A 24,210-nucleotide genomic window follows, 5' to 3' on the forward strand; every position below is an offset into this window, starting at 1 on the left:
CCTTGCAATAGTAATACAAAACACACACAGCAGATAAAATGAAATCAGATTTATTGACATGTTAATTAAACTACAGAGGCATATTAATTCAGTAATCAATGAGATTTGTTTCTATACAAAATAATACTGTGGACCTGTACTGGCCTAACTTTGAGAGGTAATTCCAGGGAAGCCTTGACAACTTGATGTCACACAGGGCATTAGCACAACTGTCACACTGATTCCGTTATCGAGTAACTAGATACTATATGCATTGGGCGAGTCACACCACCACCCAAATAAATCTATCACTGATACCAGTTAAAATGAACAGCACCTAAAAAGAACCTTTTGCAATTGTAAGATATCCTAAAGTATGTGCTGTAGTTTTGTAATGCAGGAAATGCACAGGTGGTCGAGAAAAAGAAATTATTTCAATACCTAATCCGTTTTGGTTTTATGAACATAAGAAATAGAATTGTTTGGGGGCCTGTGCTCGGATGGTTGTGCATTTATCTGAGAGGACAGACACATTTATCTGAGGCCTTCAGCATGTTCTTTTTGTTGAAAAGCAGCACTTGTGCAATGCCCACTGGCTTGGGTCCAGGGTTAGCAAGCCAATCTAAATTTGTAAAGGGACAAAATTGTGCTTTTAAGCTCAAATCTGTAAGCACACACCTGAACCTTTTTCATAAACACCCTGGTCACTGATTCTAATGTTCAGAATTAAAGTGGAATCCAGGAAACAGGGGTGAAAGGCCAGTATTCAGACCACTGTAGTAGGTGTTTTTAATGTCTATGTGGCTCTGCTCATGTCCACCTTCACTTTTCACCGACAGGTGGCTCGACACAGGTTAAAGAATAACTCACATAACATCCAGAGAAACTCAGCATGTCAGACAGCATCTATGGAGGGAATAAACAGTCACCATTTCGGGCCGAGACTCTTCAACAAGCCCTGTCCCGAAACATCGACTGTTCATTCGACTTCATAGATGCTGCCTGACTTGCTGAGTTCTTCCAGCACGTTGTGTGTGTTACTCTGGATTCCCGGCATCTCTTGTGTTTGTGTTCAGATTAAAGGATGCTGGGAGGACAAAAGCAAGGCTTAGTTCTGTGTCTAACAGGGAAAGCCATGCAACTCACTGTCAAACAGTGTGCAGTTGCTGGCTTTGTAATAATAAGACAGATGAGTAAATCACTGACTTTGAGGAGGGCCTCAGAATCTATCTTTCCCCCTTGGATAAAGGGAACCTTAGACCAAAGGGTTCCATCATGGGCACCAGACTCCCCAACACTGAGGACATCTACAATGAGTGATGTCTCAAGAAAGCAGCATCTATCATTAAAGACCTTCACCATTCAGGACATGCTATCTTCTCATAACTACCATCAGGTAGGAGTTACAGGAGCCTGAAGACCCCCATTCAACATTTTAGGAACAGCTCCTTCCACACAGCCATCTGATTGGACCATGGCCCCGTGAACACTAACTCAATTCTTTGCTCTATTTTTGCACCAATTTCTGTATAGAAACTATTATGTATAGAAACCAATTATTGTAACTCAGACTAATTTTTAAGGTATTGCACTGAACTGCTGCCACAAAACAAATTTCATAACAGATGTCAGTGATAATAAACCTGATTCTCATTCCGATTCTCTTATACTGCTTTGTTAATGGCATAAAACATGAACTTTCTTTTAAATAGACATTCAAACAGACACTTAAAGGAACATTCCCAAGGCCATTGATGTTAATGGAAACCAGATCTGAATTTCCAGTGAAATCTAGCATATAGAACTGGAAAACATCATCTCCAGAACAAGTTGGTAATAGCCCCAGGAATTCACTGCAGTTTAGAAGGTGGCCGTAAATAACTGGCTAAACCAAGCGATTTATTTTATTTCTCTGAAACACAAATAATTCTGCAGATACTGGAAATCCAGAGCAATACCAACAAAATAGTGGAAGTACTCAGCAGGTCAGGCAGCATCTATGGAGAGGAATAAACAGTAGATGTTTCAGGCTAAGACCCTTCATCAGGACTTTATTTCTCCTTTGCTCCCATCATCCAGTGGTTATATCCTGAGCTTCTGTTAAACCATCATCCAGATTTGTGCTGAATAATCACTTAGTCATTCAAGAGCCATCCACAAAATATAATTAATTTTCCACTATGTAAAGCAACCACACAGCTTCTGATATAATCACAAATTATGACCAATATTTAAAACAAAGGCACATATTAAAACATTAAAATAGCTCTGAAGTCATTCAATGAAAATTACATTCAAGTATCAGACTCAAATGACTTAATTAATGCATTTGAATACAGAAAATTAAATCTCGGAGCAGGCAGCAAATACCCAAATGCTTCACAGTCTGTGCTTCTCAAAAAAAGTGCTACATTTTTATCAAATTATAATTTAATTCAGTATATTGTGACTTTGGAACTAGGAGGTATCACAAGCAAACCCAAAGACAGCAAATTCTAAAGGGTAACAGTGTCTACAACTTAACTGATTCAAGCTCTGTCCATACTTACCTCAATGCCTTCCCATTAGCCCTCCTGGATGGCAGGGTGGAGATTCGTCTCCACCAAAGGCGTGCCTTCACTCTGCTAGCCTGCAGGTTACTCTTGGTCAAGGAGCAGCATCTGCTTAGCACCCCCCTCACCCCCCGATCAGGGTCACGTGAAGCCACGGGAGCAGGTGGTGGATGGTCGTATGAGCAGCTGGTGCGGATCATAAGTCCTGGCTATGCATTGATGCCAGGCAGGCAATCTCTGAAGAGTATTGATAATGGCTGAGGTCACCCATCTTGTAAAGACACTGCCCAGAGGAAGGCAATGGCAAACCACTTCTGTAGAAAAGTTTGCCAAGAACAATCATGGTCATTGACTATGATCGTCCACATCATACAACATGGCACACAATTATGATGACGACTAGCCCTCTGGTCCTCTTGTTTCATTCAGAGGCAATTAGAACCTTCTCAAGGGTCAGCAAGCCACATCAATGGCCCAGTTGGTAAAAGGAGCATTGTCCACAGGCAATGAGATCTTTCATCTCTGGTCATGCTTTGCTGTTCATGAGACACTACAGAATATCTCTCAGGCTAGCTCGTGCTTCTCTGTCTTCACCATTATCTGACCAAAGAGACGAGTGCGCATCAGCTCAGCACAGAAGCATTTGGTGAAAAGGTTCAATAGTTCAGTGCTGATTCATCTGTGGAAGGTGAAATAGCACTGGGATTCCGAGAAGCCCACACGTTCAGCACTGCCATGGAAGGCATTTTGTGTTGACACTGGATAGTTTCTGTCTTAACACACCTTCCTTACCATGTTGTAATACCCTTCTCAATCTCCTCCTACAAACACAAGAGATTCTGCAAACGCTGGAAATCCAGAGTAACACACACAAAATGCTTGAGAAATTCAGGAGGTCAAGCAGTATCTATGGGAAAGAATAACAGTTGACATTTTGGGCCGAGACCCTTCACAGGACTGACAGGTCTCGGCCCAAAACGTCGACTGTTTATTCATTTCCATAGATGCTGCCTGACCTGCTGAGTTCCTCCAACATTTTGTGTGTGTTAAATGGCAGTGTCATTGGGCAGTAGTTAACAGGCACTTGTGGCACATATTCACAGGAACATGAGCATGCAGGTAGAAGCCACATGCCAACACTTCTCAGTTTGGGGAAAAAAAAAACATAGGGCTTCCTTTCTCGACTGCTCAGTGGCAAAACTGGAACTGTAAATTCTTATCATGATCCACAGGTAACAGCTCAGTGCTATTCGACAAAGAGTCAACATAACCAATCTTCCCACTAAGCAGTGCCCGCTGACAGAGCTCCAGTTGTCCATACTGCCAACTAGACACAATACAGATCAAGCTTCATGTAAATTAGTGATCATCAGAAGTTATGTTTAGTCACCATGAAATCCACAGCCAGGCTCCCACTCTGTACACAAAGGCAAGCAGCGTAGCTACGCAACGGACATTCACAGTCCAGGCTTCCACTCCGCACTCGAAGGCAGGAGGTATGAGGGTCAGTCGGTCAGTGCACCCAGACTTCAAGCCTAGAGTTCAGGGTCCCGTCATCAACTAGCGCCAAGGTTCATACTGAAGATTGGAGCCCGAAAGTCGATCGATAGTCTGGAAGTCGAAGCCCGATAGCTGAAGGCTGGAGATTGAAGGCCTGCCTGGGGTTGGAGGACAATCCACGTGTGTGGGCAGGTGAGAGGGAGGAACAGGGCTTGTTTTTCCGTTGTTTGCTGTGTTCTGTGTTATTCTGTCAAGTATTGTGGGCATCCTATGTTGGCGCAGAATATGTGGAGAAACTTGTGGGCTGCCCCTGGCACACCCGAGGTTATGCTGGTTGCTAACTGTCTCTTTCATGTATGTGTGATAAATAATAAACAAATTAGTTAGTCAACATGGAATTCTAGCAATAATCCAGGACTATTTAAAACCTTTGCTACTCCGAATCTGAAACACAGAAACAGCAGAATCGACCCTAATGTAAAGTACAAATCAATAAGATATACAAGTGTGGGTTTGCAAAAGGATAGAGTTGCAGGCTCCTGTTAAGGCCAGGCCATGGTGTTGTTCCTGAGAGACAGAGGGCTGGTTGGTTCAGTTCCAGACAGATGAAGGACGACTTAGTGCAGATTCCTAAGCTCTAGGTGAGCGGTCTTTCATTGATTCCATCATGGTTATTATTCTATAGATTTATTGAGTATGTCCACAAGAAAATTAATCTCAGAGTTGTACATGGTGACGTACATGTACCTTGATAATAAATTTACTTTGAACTCAAACGGTAGTACAGGAGCCAGGGGGTAACGCTCACTTAGTAAGATGAAGCACATCTCTCTTCTCAAATCCAACAATGTAGCTGTGAAGCATTCCTCAGAGTGCAAATCTGTAAATTTTCCGAGAAGTCTAAAATCCACTGTACGTTCAAAGGTGATCGTGTTAAAGGAAACCCTGGTCAACATTGTGCTAAAATCATATCCAATATTATTTAGTTCATGATTGGCAATGGACAACCTTCCCCTTATAGTGTGCATTTTTCATAGTGTTTGCCAAAGCAGGTTTATGTTTTACTGGGAGAAGGCTGAATAATGGCAATAGGTATCAGTGCAAATAAAGTCTTGGGCTATGAAACTGTAACCAAGAACCACTTTTTCACCTGCCTGATAGGTCATACTAGCCCCCGTATGTGTATCATGTTGTTTGGAAGTTATGGCTCAAATACAGCTAGATGACAAGGCTTTACTTGGAACCCAGTCACCTGCTGAACATTGTTAAGGCAAATGTATGAGTTTTATATATAAAGTACATTCCTTAAGAAAATTATAAAATTTTGATTTGCGAAGTATCAGATGATAGAATGCTATTCCTGATTCAGCTTGTTGAAGATTGGTCAAACCTTTCCGGTCCTGCTTCACAACTTCAACAATTCTTGCTCCCTTTCACACATTGGGTACCAGCCAGTCCAGAAACTTCATGCCCACCTCGAAACCGAGGAAACAGGCCTGAAAGTAAAGCATAACAAACAGACAGAGTCAACGTTGCACGTTTGGACATCTTGGTTTAGTTTCAGAAAAACACAAGAGATTCTGCAGATGCTGGACATCCAGAGTAACCCACACAAAATGCTGGAGGAACACAGCAGGTCAGGCAGCACCTATGGAGAGGGATTAACTATCAGTGTTTCAAGCTGGAAAGGAAGGGGCAAGAAACCACAACAAGAAGGCAGGGGGAGGGGGAGGAGCACAAGCCGACAGGTGAGAGATGAGACCTGATGTGCAGGAAGGTGGGTGGCTGGGGGAGGAGGTAAAGGGCTGAAGGAGGAAAGTGGACCATGGGAGAAAGGGAAGGAGGAGGGACACTAGAGGGAGGTGATAGGCAGGTGAGGAGAAGAGGTAGGATGGGAGCCAGAATGGAGAAATGGAAAAGGGAGAAGCCAGAGGGGGTGAGAAATTATCCAACATTTGAGAAAACAACATTCATGCTATCAGGTTGAAGGCTACCCAGAAAGAGTTGCTCCTACTATCTGAGAGTGGCCTCATCGTGGAGGTAGAGGAGGCCACAGACTGACGTGTCAAAATGGGGATGGGAAGTGGAATTAAAATGGTAAGCCACCAGGAAATCTAGCCTGCTCGAACAGAGCGCAGGGGCTCCACAAAGTGGTCTCCCAATCTCCGTCGGGTCTCACCAATACAGAGGAGACCACATCCAATTGCTTACGTACCAGAAAACCATTTTGGTTAGTTCACACTAACGAGAACAACTCTCTTTTTACAAGAGGGCATCATGGTGGCATAGTAATTAGTGTAACGCAACAGTGACTCGGTTTTAATTCCCACCGATGTCTATAAGGAGTTTGTACGTTCTCTCTGTGACCACACGAGTTTCCTCTTGGTGCTCTGGTTTGTCCCACAATTCAAAATGTACAGGTTAGTAGGTTAATTAGTGTAACTGGGCTGTACGGGTTTGTTAGATTATTACTACTCTGCACCTCGAAATAAATATATAAAATCAGGTTGGTAATGGATCTCAAGAGAGTGAGTTTGTTGAATGCCTACGAGATGGCTTTTTAGAGCAGCTTGTTGTTGAGCCTACTGGGGGATCAGCTATACTGGATTGGTGTTCTGTGATGAACCAGAGGGGATTATGTAGCTTACGGTAAAAGAGCCCTTGGGAGACAGTGATCACAATATGATTGAGTTCCACTTGACATTTAATAAGGATTAAGTAAAGTCTGATGTAGCAGTATTTCAGTGGAGTAAGGGAAATTACAGTGGTGTGAGAGAGGAGTTGGCCAAAGTAAATTGGCAGGGATGTCAGCAGAGCAGCAACAGTGTGAGTTTCTGGGAAAATGAGGAAGGTGCATTCCAAAAATGAAGAAATACTCAAATGTCAAAATAGTACAACCGTGGTTGACAAGGGAAGTCAAATCTGATGTAAAACAAAAGAGAGGGCATATTACAAAGCAAAAATTATTGGGAAGATAGGGGATTGGGAAGCTTTTAAAAACCTACAGGGAGCAACTAAAAGATGAAATATGAAAGCAAGTTAGCAAACAATATCAAAGTGGATAGCAAAGCCTTTTTCAAATATATAAAAAATAAAAGAGAGACGAGAGTGGATATAGGACTGCTTGAAAATGAAGCCAGACAAATAATAGCAGGGGACAAGGAGATGGCAGATGAACTAAATGAGTATTTTGAAACAGCCTTCACAGTGGAAGACACCAGCAGTGAGTGCAGTTACTACAAGGGAGAAGGTGATCAAAAAGCTCAAAGAGATAGTGTGACAGATTGTGAAGGCATTAGCAATGATCTTTCAAAAATCACTGGACCCTGGGATGGTGCCAGAGTATGGGAAAATTGCAAATGTCACTCCACTTTTTAAGAAAGGAGGGAGGCAACAGAAAGGAAATTATAGAACAGTTAGCCTGAACTCAGTGGTTGGGAAGATGTTGGGAGTCAATTGTTATGGATGAGGTTATGGGGTACTTGGTGGCACAGGACAAGATAGGACAAAGTCAGCATGGTCTCCTTAAGGGAAAATCTTGCCTGACAAACTTGTTGGAATTCTTTGTGGAGATTACAAGTAGGATAGATAAAGGGAATGCAGTGGATGTTGTACATTTGGACTTTGACAAGGTGCCATACATGAGGCTGCTTACCAAGTTAAGAGCCTATGCTATTAGAGGAAATTTTTTGCATGGTTAGAGCATTGGCTGATTGATAGGAGGCAGCGAGTGTGACTACAAGGATCGTTGTCTGGGTGAATGCCAGTGACTAGTGGTGTTCCGCTGGGGTCGGTGTTGTGACCGCTTTTTCTATGCTGCATATCAATGATTTAGATGATGGAATAGATGGTTTTGTTGCCAAGTTTGCAGATGATACCAAGATTGGTGGAGGGGTAGGTAGTGTTGAGCAAACAGGTAGGATACAGGAGGACTTCGACAGATTAGAAGAATGGGCAAGAAAGTGGTAAATTAAATACAATGTTGGAAAATGCATGGTCTTGCACTTTTGTCGTAGAAATAAATGTGCAGACTATTTTCTAAATAGGGAGAAAATCCAAAAATCCGAGATGCAGAAGGCCTTGGGAGTCCTTGTGCAGAACACCTTAATGGTTAACAGTGGTGAGAAAGGCAAATACAATGTTAGCATTAATTTCAAGAGGTCTAGAATACAAAAGCAGGGATGTGATGCTGAGGCTTTATAAGGCACTGGTGAGGCCTCACCTTGAGTATTGTGAACAGTTTTGGGCTCCTCATCTTAGAAAAGCATTAGAGAGGGTCCAGAGGAGGTTCACAAGGATGATTCTGGGAATGAAAGGATTATCATATGAGGAGTGTTTGATGGCTCTGGGTCTGTACTCACTGGAATTTAGAACATGAAGGTGGGGATCTCACTGAAACCTTTCAAATATTGAAAGGCCAAGATAGAGTAGGTTTGGAAAGGATGTGTCCCATGGTAGGGGAGTCTAGGACAAGAGGGTACAGCCTCAGGATAGAGAGGCCTCCACTTAAAACAGAAATGTGGAGGAATTCCTTTAGCCAGAGGGTGGTAAATTTGTGGAATTTGTTACCACAGGCAGCTGTGGAGACCATGTCTTTGGGTGTATTTAAGGCAAAAATTGATAGGTTCTTGATTGGGCGTGGCATCAAAGGTTACGGTGAGAAAGTTGGGGAATGGGGTTGAGGAGGGGAGAAAAGGATCAGCTATGACTGAATGGCAGACTGGATGGGCCAAAAGACCTAATTCTGCTCCTATGTCTTATGGTCTTATAAAACTGAAGGAAATGGTCTTGATCAGTAGGAAGAAGAGGTCTTGAACTATTCAGAACAATCAAATCTGCACATCAGCTCCAATAAATCACATCCAATAAACCATATTACTCAGCTCCGTATGCCTGGCTGCCTAGAACACTAAGTATATGGAACTATTCAACTGAATGAGGTGGCGTAGTGTAGCGGACAGTGTAACACTAATACAGTGCCAGTGATCCAGCTTCAATTCTTGCCACTGTCTGTAAGTAGTTTGTACATTCTCCCCGTGACCGCATGGGTTTTCTCTGGGTGCTCCAGTTTCCCACATCCTAAAGACAGACAAGTTAATAGGTTCAGTTGTCACATGGGTGTAATTGGGTGGCGCAGGCTCGTTGGGCCAGGAGGGCCTGTAACTGTGCTCTATCTCTAAATAAATGTAAATACATTTAAAAGCTCACATTTGGCCCAACTGCCACAGAATTTAGGTGAAAGTGTTAGTCTTTTCCAGATTTTCCAAATCGTGGAGTGGAGAAGCCTAATTGATTTGCTTGGCTCTTGTTTTCAAAAAGGCACATTGTCATTCTCAATTCCCCTGGCAAATGATTGCAGTTCCTGGGTGTAATTTTTGTCACTTGTTCTGCAATTACTGTGAAACAGAAGAGCTTTCAGACCAAAGTCAGCATTGCATTTTCTATGCTGTTAGTGCAGCTGCCTCTCTCATCTCCTGTCCTTGAAAACTGGAAAATGTTTGTCCTCAGTGTCTCCTCACAAAGGTATCCAGAATGAAAATTAATTGACCGACTCTAACAGTCTGGGTTCATTCCTGACCTCCGCTGCTACATGCTTGAAATTTGCACATTCAAGATGATAAGAGGCATAGACTGAGTAGACAGCCAGAGACTTTTACACAGAGCAGAAACAGCTTGTACGAGAGTGCATAATTTAAAGGTGATTGGAGGGAAATATATAGGTGGCATGTCAGAGGGAGATTTTTTACATAGGAAGTGGTGTGTAGGTGCATGGAACAAACTGCCAGGGCTGGTGGAAGAGGCAGAACACTTTAAAGACTCTTAGATGGACTAAAAATGGAGGGCTTTGTCGGAGGGCAGGGTTAGATTGATCTTAAAGGTTGGCACAACATTGTGGGCTGAAGGGCCTGTACTGTGCTGTAGTGTTTTGAACTACAGTGCACTACTAGTGCACTTTTGAACGTTTCGTCAGGACTGACGAAGGGTCTCGACCCGAAACGTTGACTGCTTCTTTCAAAGGATGCTGCCCGACCTGCTGAGTTCATCCAGCTTTTTTGTACGTCTTGATTTGACCGCAGCATCTGCAGTGTACTTTGTGTTTGCTGATCTCCTGGGGTTTTCACACACAACAGTCTCTCGAGTTTACAGAGAATGGAGTGAAAGAAATTAAAATTTAAAAAAATCCAGTCAATGGTTGTTCTGAGGGCAAAAACACCTTGTTAATGAGAGAGGTCAGTAGAGAATGGCCAGACGGGTTCAAGCTGACAGGAAGGCGACAGTAACACAAAGAACTATACTTGACAACAGTGGTGTGCAGAAGGGCATCTCTGAAAACACATGTCAAACCTTGAAGTGGATGGAATGCAGCAGCAGAAGATACACTCAACAACCACTTTAATAAAGTGGCCACTGAGTGCATTTGAAACTTTATACATTTCCCCCTCATGGTTAGATAAGCATTTATGTATACACACTGATGAATAAAACAACATGGACAAGCAGCCTAGTGGCCAAGGGCAGCACAATACTGTTACGGTTAGTGTAACATCGACACAGGTTCAATCCCACCGCTGTCTGTAAAGAACTTGCACAATCTTCCCATGACCACGTAGGTTTCCTCCGAGTGCTCCAGGTTCCTCCCACATTTCAAACACTTACGGGTTAGTGTTAGTAAGTTGGCGGCATGCTACGCTGGCGTTGGAAGTGGTGACAGCTGCAGGCTGCCCAGCCCAACCTCTGACTTTATGGTTGTTGATGCAAATGACACACGTCACTATATGTTTTGATGTTTCAAAGTACGTGTGACAGATAAAGCTAATCTCTTTAATCTCTAAATATGGGTCAAAGCACAAGAAGAGAAATGACGTATGAGATCATGAAAAGGCAACGTAACTTCACTGGACATGTGATTAGGAAAGAGGAGTTAGAATGCACGGTAATTATGGGAAAGATTGAAGGGAAGAAAGCAAGAGGAAGGCAAAGACAAATGATGATGGAGACAGCAGCCAGAGAACTGGAAATGAATACCAATGAATTGATCCATTTGACCCGAAACAGGAGTGTGTGGGCCATGGCAGTCAAAGCTCAAACTGGCCATGGCACCTGATGATGATGATGATGGGTCAAAGGGCCTCTTTCCATGCTACATAACTCAAGATCTCTGCATCTGTTTCTGTTTAGATGATACATAGTTAATGCTCACCGCATTAGCAGGAAAAGCTCGAATCATAACAGCTGTGAAGCCCTTGTACAGGGAGCCAATGCCCTCTTCCCTTATCAGCTCTCGGAGAACATCACGGAATCCATTGGGATACAGTCCTTCAGGAGCTAGGAGTTCAGCAAAACAAAGCAAACTATTACCTAGTGGAACTGCAGACATTCAAGAGCACAGAAAGGAACAAAAGTGAAAGCTGAGTTTATCATAAGCTCAAGAATGCACAGGCACACTGTACGGCAGTAGCATCACACACAATATCATAATTAAACATAAATTAAATACAATTTTTACAAGAAAGAATACAAAGAGAACAAAAAAAACCCCTAGTGATTAGGGGTTGTGCAGGTTATTGAAGAACCAAACGGTTAAAGGAAGTAGCTATAGTTGAGGTGGAACTTGAGGCTTTGGTACCTCCTGCCTCATTGTAGCGCAAGTCTGGAGAGTGGGGATTTTTGATGACGAATATTGCGTTTTGCTGCAAATACTATTGAAGGAAGGCAGGGATGCCCCTGTGACGTACTAAGCAGAGTCCTTACATTTCTGCACATTTGAATGATAGACCATGATGCAACCAGTCATGACACTTTTAACAGTACATCTGTAAATGTTCGTTAGAATGTTCAGTGACATGCCGAATCTCCTTAACCTCCTAAGTAAAGAAAAGATGCTGGCATTTATGTGCTGGGCCCAGGACAGGTCATCTGGTATGTTAACGCCCAGTAATTTAAAGCTGCTGACCCCTCCACTCCAGTCCCTCAATATTGACTGGCACATATTTGCCCTCCTTCCAATTCCTGAAGACAACAATCAGCTCTTTAATTTTATTGACATTGACCAAGAGTTTTTTCCCTCATGGCTCTACTCATCCAAATTCTGCCCATAAGGGCGACACAGGGAATTATCCACTATAATTTCACCCTGTCCACATTACCCCCTAGAATATTTTAAACCTTAAAAATAGAGGGTCCTTTATTTCTTCAGTTAGCCTCTAAGTAAGGTAGTAAATCACATACAGTTTCTGTGCTTTGCTGTGAGTTGAGCTCGAGCTTTGCCAAGTGCAGTCACGTCACTGCATGCTGATGGATTCTCACTCTTCAAGGGAGAATCTATCAGCATGGAGTGACGTGACCGCACTTGGCAAAGCTCAAGCTCATCTTCCCCTCCAGACAGCACACTACCATCCGCTTCTCAGAGGTGGTTAGTGCGTCATGATCAGGGGCAAAAGTCACTATGAATTCCCCGTGCTTCATGTTCACTGAGGAAGTTAGAAGCCTGATGTTTGGGAGTCTGAGAGTGCACTGGAGGCTGCAGCCATGGAGACGGCCTGCCTTGGGGTTGGAGGGGTGGGGGTGGGGGGGGGTGTGAGTGAGAGTGAGAGAGAGTGAGAGTGAGAGTGAGTGAGAGAGAGAGAGAGAGAGTGAGAGAGAGAAGCAGGTGGGTGGCAAGGAGAGAAAGGACTTGCTTTGCTTTTGCTTTATTGCTGTTATTCTAACGTTGTTTTTGTTGCTTGTGTTGTTCTGCTGAGCATTGTGGGCATATGTTGTACTGGTGCCAGAATGTGTGGCAACACTTGCAAGCTGCCCCCAGCACATCTTTAGGTTGTGCTGATTGTTAATGTACACAACGCCTTTCAGTGTATTTTTGGACGTACATGTTATAAATAAATGAATCTAATTATTTCTGCCACCTGAATGATTCCCAAGATTGTGCCTGCACCAGATTTCGTACAAGGTTGCAATGGAAATGCAAACTTGGCTATTTGAGCTTATTTAAAGTCAGTGATAAAATCAGAGTACTTCAGCCCAGCTAGGCCGTGCTGAACTGTTATTCTGCCTACTCCCATCAACCTGGGCCATACCTCTCCATTCCAGGCACTTATCCAAACTTCTCTTAAATGTTGCAATCAAACTGGCATTCACCACCTCTTCTGGCAGCTCATTCTACACTCTCACCACCCTCTGAGTGAGAAGCTCCCCCTCATGCTCCCCTTAACCATTTCATCTTTCACCCTTAACCCATGACCTCTCGTCCTACACACAACCTCAGTACAAAAAAACCTGCTTGCATTTACCTTACCTATACCCCTCATAATTTTGCATACCCCTTTCAAATCTTCCCTCATTCTTCTCTGCTCCAGGAAATAAAGTCCTAACCTATTCAATCCTTCCCTATAACTCATCAGGTCCTCAAGACCTGGCACATTCTTGTAGATTTTCTCTGTACTCTTTCAATCTTATTGATATGTTTTCTGTCGGCAGGTGACCAGAACTGCACACAATACTCCAAATTTGGTCTTGCCAACATCTTATACAACTTCATCAGAACACTGCTACTGCTTTCAAACGCCAGGCTGCTTCTGACAAATCACAACCCACACATACTGGTAATATGGATTGCTACAAGTTCGATTCATTGTTTTATTGGAAAACGGTGGGGAAGCTGTGTGGCCTTGGTCATAATGAGGACTCAGCTTCAAATGATAGTGTCGCCAGCTTGAAGTCACCCAGGAGAGGTGCAGAGTTGGCGCACTCCATCAGAGGTGATGCGGCACGGCATCAATGCTAGAGTTGGTGCAGTCTTCTAATGCTTGCTTGGCAGAAAACAAAAAGTATCGTGTTCGACAGCAGATTGCTGTAACATTCACGGACTCAGGGATTTGGACTATATTTTTTGCGTGACTGTATTTTATTGATGTCTTACATGTGCTGTGTGTGCCTTGTGCTGTGTACGACTGTTGGTACTGTGTGTGACTGTTGGTACTGTGTACGACTGTTGGTACTGTGTACGACTGTTGGTACTGTGTACGACTGTTGGTACTGTGTACGACTGTTGGTACTGTGTACGACTGTTGGTACTGTGTTTTGCACCTTAGCCCCGGAGTAACGCAGTTTTCTTTGGCTGTATTCATGAATGGTTGAATGACAATTAAACTTGAACACCCACTCACCCAGCTCCAGTCACGAAAGGACAAGCCAGGAAGTTAAGGGTAAACTGACCTGTCTGAAATCTGGACTTCAGTACATCTGGAGGAATTGCAACTGCCCAGTTGAAGATTCCAGCCATTCCACCAGCAAACAGGATTCGGGGAACACTGAGATCAGACGCACTGTAGTGAAGGTGAAAAACCACAGGGATTTGTAGAATTAGAACCACTTAATTAATGTGATACAAGAGGCCACCGTTTGGCCTGCTGAAACTACACGGGCTCTAGGAGACCATTTAGATTCTTGAAACCATTCCAGTTTCTCACCACCATCTTAATTTCCGACCATTCTTAATTCTGCTTTCCACACAAGAGGAAATTACAGCTCACAGACCTCTCCTTATGCTCCTATGTAACAAGCCATTGGCAAATGTCTAACAGTAGCAAAGGGCAGCTCTCCAACTGTTCTTCAGTTCCTTTCCAAGAATGCAGCTGCAAACATTGCCAAGGACAATCACTTGTCCTTTACTTGTGCAAGGTCTTTGGGAACAACAAAACATCCAACCCAGCACACCAAGAATATCCAGATCTTTTCCCGAATTTGGGAAGCAGGATTGCAGTTTACTCCGAATTAAATTCAAGAATATTCGCCATATCCATTCATATGTATTAGGAAAGTGCTGTGGTGTGTTGGCGTGACATGCACCAAAAATGGCAACACAACAATTATACAGAATAGAGAGTTAAATAAAATAAAGTTAGAAGTACAGACATGGAATAAAACGTGCACAGACCCCAGCATATATTTGCAAAGTAAACAGCATTAAAAAAAACAAGAAATTCTGCAAATAGTGAAAATCCAAAGCAAGACACAGAAAATTTTGGAGGAACTTAGCAGGTCAGGCATCATGTGTGCAAGTTAATAAACAGTCGATGTTTCTGGACATCTTCAGGACAGGAAAGGAAAGGGGAAGACTCCAGAATAAAAAGGAGAGGAGGGAGAGTGGAAGGAGAATAGCTAGAAAGTGATTGGTGAAGCCAAATGAATACAAAAGGTGACGGGCTGGAGAGGAAAGTGGACCATTGGAGAAAGGGAAGGAGGAGGAGAACTGGTAAAGGTGAGAAGAGGTAAGAGGCCAGTGTGGGGAATAGAAGGGAGGGGAAGGGAAATTTTTTTTTGCTGGACGGAGAAATTCATTTTCATGCCATCAGGTTGGAGGCTACCCGGATGGAATATATGGTGGTGCACCTCCACCCTGAGGGTAGCCTCTTCATGTCACCAGAGCATTAGAAAAAGTGGTTTAAAGTGTCTACAGTGCAGTGCAGGGATTGAGGTAATAGACAGAGTGGCTAACTAGAATAATTGATCATATTAATTGCCTGGGGCGAAGAAACTCAGAAGACCATAAAATGTTAAGACATAGGAGCAGAATTAGGGCATCCGGCCCATTGAGTCTACTCCTTCATTTCATCATGGCTAATTTATTATCTCTCTCGACCCCATTCTCCTAGCTTCTTCAAATTACTTTTGATGCCCTTACTAATCAAGAACCTGTCCATCTCTGCTTTAAATATACCTAATGATTTGGTCTCCACAGCCGTCTCTGGCAATAAATTCAACAGATTCACCACCCTCTGGCTAAAGAAATTCCGTCTCATCTCTGTTCTAAAGGAATGTCTTTCTGTTCTGAGGTTATGCCCTCTGAACCCAGGCTTCCCTACTATAGGAAACATTCTCTATCTTAAGACGGTCTCACCTGGTCCCTCAACACCACCTCTTTGGCCAAAAAACACAGCAGCACCTCCACTTCCAGAGGAGATTGAGGTGTGTGAGGCTCCCCTCCATCCACCCACCACTCTAACCATTTTGTTTTTACAGGAGCACCATCGAGAGTGGTCTGACCAGCTGCATTACTGTTTGGTATGGAGATTACAAGGCACGTGACCGCGTTCCTACAAGTATTGAGAGGACTGCTGAGAGGATCGTCTGGTCTCTCTTCATACACCAGAGATGTTTATCAGGTGTGCTGCATAGGCAGGGCCCTTAGTATTTTCAATTATCCCTCCCATCCAGCCAATAATCTCTTTGAACTCAGGCAGGAGTTACCACAGAATTAGGACAAGTACTGCTAGCATGGAAACTTCTTCCCCAGACCGTGAGACCACTGAACTCCCTGCCACCACTCAGGTCTCATCACGTATAAAGCATCAGTAGCATATACCGTTTACTTTTTAAACTTGTGTTGTAAATTAACCTTATTATTAATTAATTTATTTGGGGTAATATTAGTTTGTGTTATGTGTGTGAGTAATATATACTGTGCTGTGCACCTTGGTCCTGAGGAAGATTGTTTCGTTTGGCAATATACATGTCTATGGATATTTGGATGATAATAAACTTAACTTGAACTTGAAGATGACGTGAAGTTTTTATTTTAATAGGCCTATAGCACTTTCTGGAAGAGAGCTTTTGGAAAACTCAGTTTTCTGGGGGTTAAGTCCACAATTATTTTTTCCTGCCCACTTAATTTGTCCAGAACACATACCTGTCCTGCAGTGATGGTACACTGCATCCAATTACCTTTCCTGTCATCGAGAGTGGCCTGGCCAGCTGCAATTTTACTGTTGTTTACTGTAGTTTTCAGATATTGTAAGAGGATTAAATAGGGCTTTCAGTGGAAATGCAATATTAGAAGAAGCAACTCACTTTTGTCCTTCTGGAGTAAGTGAATGTTTCAACCACTCGTATGTCATGAAATACACTCCACTTGCAGGGACATCTATCAAAACAAAAGGATGAAGGTTAGAAGCAAAATATTCTTGAAGCTGAAATAACAAAAAGATGGTTTGTATTACTTTAATAATCCCTCTCAAGTGCAGCCCCTGACCTTCTCCCTCCGCTCAATTTCGTTCAATACTAATGCCGCCGTGGCCGAATTCCTAAAGAAGCATTAGCAAGGTGAGACCCCTGTGAAGTTTTACACAGGCGACCCCTGCATTATGGAGTCAGAGGTATAGCTGCATTCCTAAAAAAACTGCCATAATACAACTGTCTGTAATGCGGACCCCCATAATGTGCATGCGAATCAAGAAACGCAACTTTGGGGAAAAAATAAATTTTGTTAGTCCTTTTTTTTAAACCCAATACGAATTGCTTGTATGGGTTAGGATTAGTGAGCTGTGGGCATTCTCTGTTAGCACACTGGAACCCATTTCACTGTATGCTTCCACATTTTGACGTACATGTGACAAATATAGCTAATCTTTAATCTTTGAGCTTTCCACATTTTCCTCACTTCGTAAGCATCTTTGTCCCTCCACCCTCACACGGTGGCAGATCAGTGCAACAATGATAAACAGGGAGATGAAGCAGGTGGTCTAGAGTAGGAAGAGAAGTTGAAAGTCTCCACCCTCAGTTTCCCACTTTAAATCACTCCTTGGCGTAACAACACAGCAGGGACTCTACAACTCATGTTCTCAATATTATCCATTTATTTATCTTTTTTGTATTTGCACAATTTGTCTTCTTTTGCACATCGGTTGGCTGTCTATCTTTCACTGACTCTACTGAATCATTGATCTCTGGAATGGTTCTGGAGGACTGCAAAATTGCAAATGTCACTCTACTATTTACAAAAAGGAGGAAGGCAGCAGAAAGGAAATTATAGACCAGTTAGCCTGACCTCAGTGGTTGGGAAGATGTTGGGAGTCAATCATTAAGGATGAGGTTATGGAGTACTTGGTGACACAGGACAAGATAGGACAAAGTCAGCATGGTTTCCTTAAGGGAAAATCTTGCCTAACAAGCCTTTAGAATTCTTTGAGGAGATTACACATAGGACAGATAAAAGGGATGCAGTGAATGTTGTATATTTGGACTTTCAGAAGGCCTTTGACAAGGTGCCACACATGAGGCTGCTTACCAAGTTAAGAGCCCATGGTATTACAGGAAAGTTACTAGCATGGTTAGAGCATTGGCTGATTGATAGGAAGCAGCGAGTGGAAATAAAAGGATCCTTGTATGGTTGGCTCCCAGTGACTACTGGTGTCTACTGGTGTTCCGCTGGGTTCAGGGTTGAGACCGCCTCTTTTTATTCTGTATAATAATGATTTAGATGATGGAATAGATAGCTTTGTTGCCAAGTTTACAGATGGTGCAAAGATTGGTGGAGGGGCAGGTAGTCCTGAGGAAACAGAAAGGCTGCAGAAGGACTTAGACAGATTAGGACAATGGGCAAGAAAGTGGCAAATGAAATACAATGTTGGAAAATGCATGGTCATGCACTTTGGTTGTAGAAATAAATGTGCAGACTATTTTCTTTCCAGGGAGAAAATCCAAAAATCTGAGATGCAAAGGGACTTGGGAATCATTGTGCAGAACACCCTAAAGGTTAACTTGCAGGTTGTGTCAGTGGTGAGGAAGGCAAATGCAATGTTAGCATTCATTTCAAGAGGTCTAGAATACACGGGCAGGGATGTGATGCTGAAGCTTTATAAGGCACTGGTGAGGCCTCACCTCGAGTATTGTGAACAGTTTTGGGCTCCTTTTCTCAGAAAAGATGTGCTGGCAATGGAGAAGTTTCAGAGGAGGTTCACAAGGATGATTCTGGGAATGAAAGGGCTATCATCTGAAGAGCGTTTGATGGTTCCGGGTCCATACTCGCCAGAATTTAGAAGGATGAGGGGAAGATATCATTGAAATCTTTCAAATGTTGAAAGGCCTAGACAGAGTAGATATGGAAACACAAGATCATCTGCAGATGCTGGAAATTCAAACACACACAAAATGCTGGTGGAACACAGCAGGCCAGGCAGCATCTATAAGGAGAAGCACTGTCTTCGTTTCGGGCTGAGACCCCTCGTCAGGACTAACTGAAAGGAAAGATAGTAAGAGATTTGAAAGTAGGAGGGGGAGGGGAAAATGCGAAATGATAGGAGAAGACTGGAGGGGGTGGGATGAAGCTAAGAGCTGGAAAGGTGATTGGCGAAAGTGATACAGAGCTGGAGAAGGGAAAGAATCATGGGATGGGAGGCCTAGGGAGAAAGAAAGGGGGAGGGGAGCACCAGAGGGAGATGGAGAACAGGCAGAGTGATGGAGTTGCTTTCTTTTCTCTCTCTCTGCCTGTTCTCCATCTCCTTCTGGTGCTCCCCTCCCCCTTTCTTTCTCCCTAGGCCTCCCGTCCCATGATCCTTTCCCTTATGTGTTATTTGGTATGATTTGGCAGCTTCATAGCTTAAAGGTTACTCGAGGAAGTGCTTCTGCTGAGACTGCTTCCGCTACACCAGTAGCGCTATGTAGTGAAATTTTCGCTACGCTAGACAGTGCTGCAATGATTGCAGAAATGTATTGCTACTTTATATAGGCTGTGTATTTATCATATCATTCCTGCTTTTACTATATGTTACTGTTATTTTAGGTTTTATGTGCTATTTGGCATGATTTGGTAGGTTATTTGTTGGGTCTGGGAACGCTCACAAATGTTTCCCATATTAATAAATGGTAATTGCTTATTCACTTTACGACATTCCGGCTTACGGACCGTTTCACTGGAATGCTCTACCTTCAGATAGCGGGGGAAACCTGTATTCCCATTATTCTCGACTTTTGCATCTTCTACTCCAGATACTGACTCAGTCTAGTTTGCTCATGAAGTGAAAGTTTGAAGCAAGAAAAATCACAGAATGCATTTTGGTGCGGGATTCAGTCAACCAATCTACCCATGACTACAAGAAACTACAGATAGCTGTGAACACAGCTTTGCGCATCAACAAAACTAGCCTCCCCTCCGTTGGCTCTGTACTTCTAGCTGCCTCAGCAAAGCTGCCACCACCCTGCATGTTCTCTCTTCTCCCATATCCCATCCAACAGATTCCCCATTCTGGTCTCGCTCTCATCCCTTCTCTTCTCCTCCCCTGCCCATCAACTCCCTCCGGCTGCCCTCCTCCTTCCCTTTCTCCCATGGTCTTTCCTACTAGATTGCTTCTTCTTCAGCCATTATCTCTTCCAACTATCACCTCCCAGCTTCTCACTTCATACCCTTTCTCCACCCACCAACCTTTCCCCTCACTGGCTTCACCTATCACCTGCCAGCTTACATTCCTCCTCCCCCCACCTTCTTATTCTAGCTTCTGCCCCTTTCCTTTCCAGTCCTAATGAAAGGTCTCAGCATAAAATGCCGACCGTTTATTCGTCTCCATAGATGCTGCCTGACCTGATGAGGTTCCTCCAGCAATTTTGTGTGTGTGACTCTAGATTTCCAGCATCCACAGAACCTCTTGTGTTTGCAAAAAGCATCAATTCCTGATGCAACTCCAACAGACACACAAAGTTCAAGGTTCTGCTAGGATAATGTTGCCAAGAGTGGAAAGAGATAAATTGAGATTGAGCAATTGACAAACATAAAATAGACTGAAAATAATGAGAAATTGATAGGTTCTTGACTGGCAGGGGTTTTAAGAGTTACAGATAGAAGGTAGAAGAATGGGGTTAAAATAAAATCAGCTATGATTGAATCGTGGAGCAGGCTCAAGAGTCAGGTTTAACATAACCAGCATATACCGTGAAATTTGTTAACTTTGCAGCAGCAGTAATAGAAAGAAAAGAAAAACTGACTTACAGTAAATATTTATATACAGGCATCCCTAAGGTAGAGTGTTCCTATGAAACCTTTCTTAAGCCAAAATGGTGTAAAGCAAAGAACCATTAATTTATATGGGAAAAACTTTCGTAAAAGCGAAAATCCTCTTGGTAATGCAAAAACAGGTTACTAATGTAGGTCTATTGCAAAAGCAAAGTGGCGTAAAGTATGGGACACCTGTATATGAAATAGTCAAATTAAATAAGTAGTGCAAAAAAAGGAAATAAAAAAAGTATTAATATAGTGTTCATGCATTCAACATCCATTCAGAAATCTGATGGCAGAGGGGAAGAAGCTGTTCTTGAATCATTGAGTGTGTGCCTTCAGACTTCCAAACCTCCTTCCTATTGGTTGCAATGAGAAGAGGGCATGTCCTGGGTGATGGAAGTCCTTAATGATGGATGCTGCCCTTTTGAGGCATTGCTCCTTGAAGATGACCTGGATACTATGGAGGTTAGTACTGATGATGGAGCTGACTAAGTTTAAAACTCTCTGCAGAGTACTTTGACCCTATGCAGTAGCCATCCCACACCCTCCATACCAGACGGTGATAGAGCCAGTTAGAATGCTCTCCATGGTACATCTGTAGAAATTACAAATGTTTTTAGTGACATGAACTCCTCAAACTCCTAACAAAATACAGTCACTGTCTTGCCTTCTTTTGATGGGCTGAATGACCCAATTGTGCTCCTGTATCTTATGGTCTAAACCAGCCATTCTCAACTGGCACATTTGAAGGGGGCCACTGACTGAAAACTGTGAGAAGGGGAGCCCCAAGTGTTTATGGGGGCCCTGGTAACTGAACCGATGAAATACCCAAACAGCAACCTTCACTGAAGTCAATAGTTTCCCTCCTGTTTATAATATCTTTCCAACACACCATTTAAATTTGGCGCATCTGGTAAATTCATTGCTTAATCTCCTCCCACGCAGCCTCACTTCAGAATCAGTCGCAAATCAGACTGCCCCGGGTCAACATATTCAATCAAGGGTTCTCACATCCATTATCGCCATACTTCATTCTCCGAAGATCAGCGTATCTTGCTAGGCCATTTTTAGCCTGATAACCTTTTATTGCCTTTCCCTCAACATATTTGGTTGAGAATGGATTCTGCAAGGTAGTTTCCTTGACAAAATCCAGGAACACAATTGATATCGCAATAAAAGTTGACCTCCGACTGTCATTGTCTAATTTGGAGCCCAATATCATGAAACTTGCAGATAAGCACCAAGCTGAAGGATTGCATTAGGCCTGATAGATGTTTAATTTCATACAGTCTTTTTTAAAGTTTTGTCCAGTATGTCAGAATGTTCAAGTTTTCTTGGTGTTCAATAATAAATGATTTTCTGTCTTTCTGTTCGTGTTGTATCCCTGTTTGAAGGGGGACCCTGGAACCTGAGAAGAGCTCCTAAGGGGGCCGTGGCCAAACAACAGTTGAGAATCACTGGTCTAAACTGAACCAATGACCTTCAGTTATCATACCTCTCATGAGGGTGAGGGCTGTTCCCTTGTAGATGCCCCGAATGCCCATCGTCCTGTAGATCTGTTTTGCACAATCCATTGGGCCAGCATACTTCGTCTCACCAGATGTCACCTGAATCTGAAAGTGTGAATATTAAAAATATAAATAAGGAAAACCCTAAACCCAAAGGAAAGAGGCAGACAAAACACCAACTTCATGCATTCTGTCTTCTTCTTAGAAGAGCATTATTTTAGAAACTGCAGTCACGTTTTCTTTTTTCAGATCCACGCCCTACTGGAGTTGGTAATGGCAGTAAGAATGTGAATTGCTCTGAGCAGATGGCCCTGTGTTTGATCGCCGATGTGCGCTGGGTTGCCAGACAACCAGTAACCATCGCACACAATGTCAGTAAGATGAAGCAGAGCAAACCAGCAGGAGCTCTAACTCTCTCATCTCAGTAAGGTGTGTACACATACACACAGACACACACACGCACGCTACATCACTGCAGTGCCAAAGGTTCACTGGCCACGGGAAGGACATTTCTATTTGCACACTTCACTTTTGGACCACCATCCTGACAAAGCAAAGTAATAAAGCATCTGGTTTAATAAAGTCAAGCATAAAATGCTGGTAACACTCAAAAGGTCAGGTAATATTGGTGGAAAGAGAAACTGAGGTAACGTTTCAGTTCGAAAACCCTTCAACAGAATTAAGAGAGAAATTAATAGACATGAGAAAGTCTGCAGACGCTGGAAATCCAAAGCAACACAGACAAATTCTGGAGGAACTTAGCAGGTCATGCAACATCCATGGAAATGAATAGATAATCGACGTTTTGGGACAAGACCCCTCTTCAGGACTGAGAAGGAAAGGGAAAAGGTGCCAGAATAAAAAGGTGGAGGAAGAGGAAGGAGGCAAGCTTCAAGAGAGAAAGTAAGTTAGCTGAACATTGCAGAGAGCATAGTTGTGGAGTTGGGGGGGGGGGGGGTGCAGGAGTATGTAATGGAATGGACAGAGCCTGGGAAATCTCTCTAACACAAAAGATTCTGCAGGCACTCAAAATCCAGAGCAACACACACAAAATGATGGAGGAATTAATCGGGTCAGGCAGCATCTATGGAGAGGAATAAATAGTTGATGTTTTGGGCCAAGACCCTTCTTTACAACAGGCCAGTCCTGATCTAGGGTCTCAGCCTGAAATATCGACTGTTTATTCCTCTCCACACTTGCTGAAAGAAATATCTCTGGAAGGTTGAGGTTAGGCTGGCCCAGGTGCTTCCAACACTTATTTATATGATTAAGAATGAGGATCATAGAGGAGGCACACACAAACAAAAGCACATAAAAGGCGTGAAACTCAGGTCAGAGTTGTTGCTGAAATCCGAAAGCAAAAGAAGAATGCTGGAAATACTCAGCTGATCAGGCAGCATCTGTGAAGAGAAATACTGCATTAAAATTACAGATCATTAACCCAAAACTGGCCTGCTGACAGAAACAGGCAAAGCAAGTCATCCCAAACTGTTGAAATTTGGTATTAAATCCTGAAGCAACAGATCCAGATGAAAGATAAGATTATGTTCCTTAAACGTACATTAGTTCTGTTGTAACAGTCTAAGAGGAAACAGGAAGTTGGATTAGAGTAGGATCGGGATATATAATGAGAATAAAATTCTGATTATCAACTCAGTTAACGGATCCACCCTGCTCATGCGCATGCACACACCATTTAACAAGGAATCAAAGAGTATGCAGGAAATGTCCATTATGTCATACAGCATCTGTGGAGAGAGAAAAACTGAGTTAATACTATAGATGGATAACTTTACAAACAAACTGACTAGAACTATGATGGATCCTGGTACTTCTGCAATCCAAAAGTTTTTTGAAAATCAAGAATGATGCAAAAAATGTATTGCTTACAATCATTTTAAGTATA

The 24,210-nt window shown here is 42.9% G+C and overlaps 1 protein-coding gene across 2 annotated transcripts in view; it reads right to left on the minus strand.

Moving 5' to 3' along the window:
* prkar2aa (protein kinase, cAMP-dependent, regulatory, type II, alpha A) overlaps positions 1 to 24,210 on the minus strand; it is a 320,293-nt gene that overhangs the window by 276,273 nt on the left and 19,810 nt on the right. The window contains exons 5-9 of one of the 2 annotated variants that reach the window (XM_073072053.1): positions 22,292 to 22,409; positions 16,878 to 16,950; positions 14,244 to 14,353; positions 11,233 to 11,357; positions 35 to 5,527 (exon numbers count right to left, since the gene is read on the minus strand). In XM_073072053.1, coding sequence (XP_072928154.1) covers positions 5,465 to 5,527; positions 11,233 to 11,357; positions 14,244 to 14,353; positions 16,878 to 16,950; positions 22,292 to 22,409 — 489 coding nt within the window. In that variant the 3' untranslated portion in view covers positions 35 to 5,464. Of the gene's footprint in view, positions 1 to 34; positions 5,528 to 11,232; positions 11,358 to 14,243; positions 14,354 to 16,877; positions 16,951 to 22,291; positions 22,410 to 24,210 lie in introns of those variants that run through there. The other variant, XM_073072054.1, reaches the window with a different exon arrangement.

Source organism: Hemitrygon akajei, chromosome 19 (genome assembly GCF_048418815.1).
Source record: "Hemitrygon akajei chromosome 19, sHemAka1.3, whole genome shotgun sequence".
NCBI lineage: Eukaryota > Metazoa > Chordata > Chondrichthyes > Myliobatiformes > Dasyatidae > Hemitrygon > Hemitrygon akajei.